The sequence below is a fragment of the Propithecus coquereli genome, unplaced genomic scaffold, assembly GCF_000956105.1.
Source record: "Propithecus coquereli isolate 6110/MARCELLA unplaced genomic scaffold, Pcoq_1.0 Scaffold130, whole genome shotgun sequence".
NCBI classification, from domain to species: domain Eukaryota; kingdom Metazoa; phylum Chordata; class Mammalia; order Primates; family Indriidae; genus Propithecus; species Propithecus coquereli.
Genome location: NW_012137192.1, coordinates 5475279 through 5478082, shown reverse-complemented (window position 1 = coordinate 5478082; position 2804 = coordinate 5475279). Strand labels below are relative to the sequence as shown.

Sequence of the window (2804 nt, the reverse complement as noted above, 5' to 3'; positions counted from 1 at the left end):
GGCCTTGGCCTCCCAGAGTGCTAGGATTACGGGCATGAGCCACCATGCCCGGCCTAGTGTCTGAATTTGTAATTATATTAGCACCAAATAGCTAAGTAGAACAAATGCAAATTTTTATAAATAAATAATGCATTCCTTCATGCTCAGTGAATACAAGATGAGGGTATTCCTTTGGTGTATTGTATAAATGAGGGGTTTGCAGCAGTTCAAACAAAAGTGGAGGAGAGTTGAGCCATCATGTTATAGTCAGTTATAAGACCATGCTCGACTTAAAAGACCCTGCATGGTACAGCAGACATACCACATGCACAGAAGCAGAAATTTACTTTTGGTAAAATCACATCATCAGGTGCATGAATGCTGCGAATTTTAGTATTCCTGGTTTTTTAGTTTAATTTATGTTTAATTTGTAAATCTGTGTTAGTTTGATTTTATGAAAATTTGTAAGTAAAAAAGAGTTAATATATGTTTAATGAACAAAACAATTGAAATTATTAACTCAGAGAATCTCGTTCCTCTAAAAGTGATTTAGAAATAATTCAGTAATAACTAACATTTAAGAAACTCTACTATAATGTGGAGAACACTGGGAGTTTGGAGACCCAGGTTCAAGTCCTGTTGCAGACACTGACTTCACTATGCAACCTTAGGCAAGCCCCTGCCTATCTGAGGACCTCAGTTCATATGTAGATAAAGTGGATCCAGTCCTCTCCAAGGTCCTCTCCTGACTGAGTGAAACTGTTTTTGAGATCCCAGGTAGCAAAGATCTAATTTATTTAATAATATTGCTTAGCATCCTGATTTATAGTAGATCCTCTCCTAATGTATTTTGAATAAGTAGTAATCTCTCTTTTGATATATCCTCTAGATATGGCAAACCAGGCTGTAATGCAGAGACCTGTGACTACTTTCTTAGCTATCGCATGATAGGGGCTGATGTGGAATTTGAGCTGAGTGCAGACACAGATGGCTGGGTAGCAGTTGGATTCTCTTCAGACAAGAAAATGGTAAGATTCAAATCATGATAAAAGCAGATTTTTCTCTTAAGTTTGCTGTGCTATTTTAGATTTTAGAGGTAAATAAATTGATTGAAGCAGTATAACGATTGTATTAGTTACAGCTCTCTGATTGCAAGTTAAAAAATGATCAAGCTAGCTTAAATGGAAGGGTTGGTTATCAGAATACAAGGTGTCTTGTGGCACCTGTATTCATTAGCTATTTCCACAGTAATGCTGCAAGAGGAGCCTCCAAAACTCCATGGCTTATAATAGTAAGCATTTATTTCTTCTTATGTGGATTGACTGGGGTTCAGCTCAGTTTAGGTGGGGCTCAGCTGGACTTCGCTCTAGTCCATGGATTGGATTCAAGTTTTCTCTGTGTTTTGCTAGTCATCCCAGAACAAGCTAGCAAGGTATATTCTCATGGCAGAGGCAGAAATGCAAGAGCCTTTGTAAGAGGAAAAAACAAACTTTTTTATCTCTACTTACATGCTCAACACTGAACATGTATGTGACCAGATGTTGGTTTTCCCCGCAACCCAAGCCAATTCTCCAGTGGATACTAGTTGGGTGTGTTCGAATTCAACTCACTTCTGACGTTATCTACCTGTACACAGCGTAAGATCCTACAGGTTAAGGGCTCAGCTCCATGAGACAGCCCCCATTTCAGACATCAGTCACAAGCCCCAGGTTGTGACCTGTGCTTCTGACCAACTGGCTATAAATTGGGGTTCCTGTAACCCCCTCCTTGCATCAACCAATTTGCTAGAGTGGCTTACAGAATTCGGAGAAACACTTTACTTACGTTTGCCCATTTATTGTAAAGGCTATTACAAAGGATACAGATAAACAGCCAGATGGAAAAGACATGGAGGGCAATGTATTGGGGGAGGGGCACAGAGCTTCCATGCCCTTTCTGGGTGCACCAGCCTTTAGGGACCTCCCCATGTTTAGCAATCTAGAAGCTCCTCCAAACCCTAACCTTTTGGGGTTTTGTGGTGGCTTCATTATGTAGGCGTGATTGATTAATTTGTTGGCCATTGGTGACTCACTCAACCAGCAGCCCCTCCCCCTTCTTCCCCCATCCCAGGCTGGGGGTGGGGTTGAAAGTCCCAGTCTTCCAGTCATGCCTTGGTCTTTCTGGAGATCAGCCCCATCCTGAAGCAAGCTAGGCCCCTCACCCCAAGCCACTAGTCATCTCATTAGCACTGCGGTCCTGGCCTATTTGGAGGCATGTGCAGGTGAGAGAAGAGGGTGGCTCAGACCAGGGTTACAGTAGTGACATGGTGGCAAGGGCTCAGATTTCGAATATGTTTTGAAAGTAGCACTGACAGGATTTGCAAGCGGATTGGATATGGGTTGCAGGTGGGTGGCAGGAAAAGACTGGGGGAGCCATCTAAGCAGTGGCTGTTCTGGTGATTTCTGTTCTTGGAGGGGTCACCAGGAGAATGAGCCTCCACCAAGTCCCAATCCAGGCAGTAAGATTATGGGTACAACTGGTAAGACCACACAGATATGAATCTACATTACTATCTCCCACTGTAGTGTCAGTGGGTGAAGCAGCTGGGTATGTATTGAAAGTGACCACTTCTGTCCTGGAATACATTTGCCCTGATGATGGGGCTGTTAAAATTAGGGGGCTCTTGGCCGGGTGCGGTGGCTCACGCCTGTAATCCTAGCACTCTGGGAGGCCGAGGTGGGCGGATCGTTCTGAGCTCAGGAGTTTGAGACCAGCCTGAGCAAGAGCGAGACCCCGTCTCTACTAAAAAAAATAGAAAGAAATTATTTGGACAACTAAAAATATAT

The 2804-nt window shown here is 43.2% G+C and overlaps 1 protein-coding gene across 1 annotated transcript in view; it reads left to right on the top strand.

Annotated features, from left to right (window-relative positions):
- Positions 1 to 2804, top strand: part of FRRS1L (ferric-chelate reductase 1-like) — a 48419-nt gene that overhangs the window by 15247 nt on the left and 30368 nt on the right. The window contains exon 3 of the mRNA XM_012638528.1: positions 869 to 1007. Coding sequence (XP_012493982.1) covers positions 869 to 1007 — 139 coding nt within the window. The remainder of the gene's footprint in view (positions 1 to 868; positions 1008 to 2804) is intronic.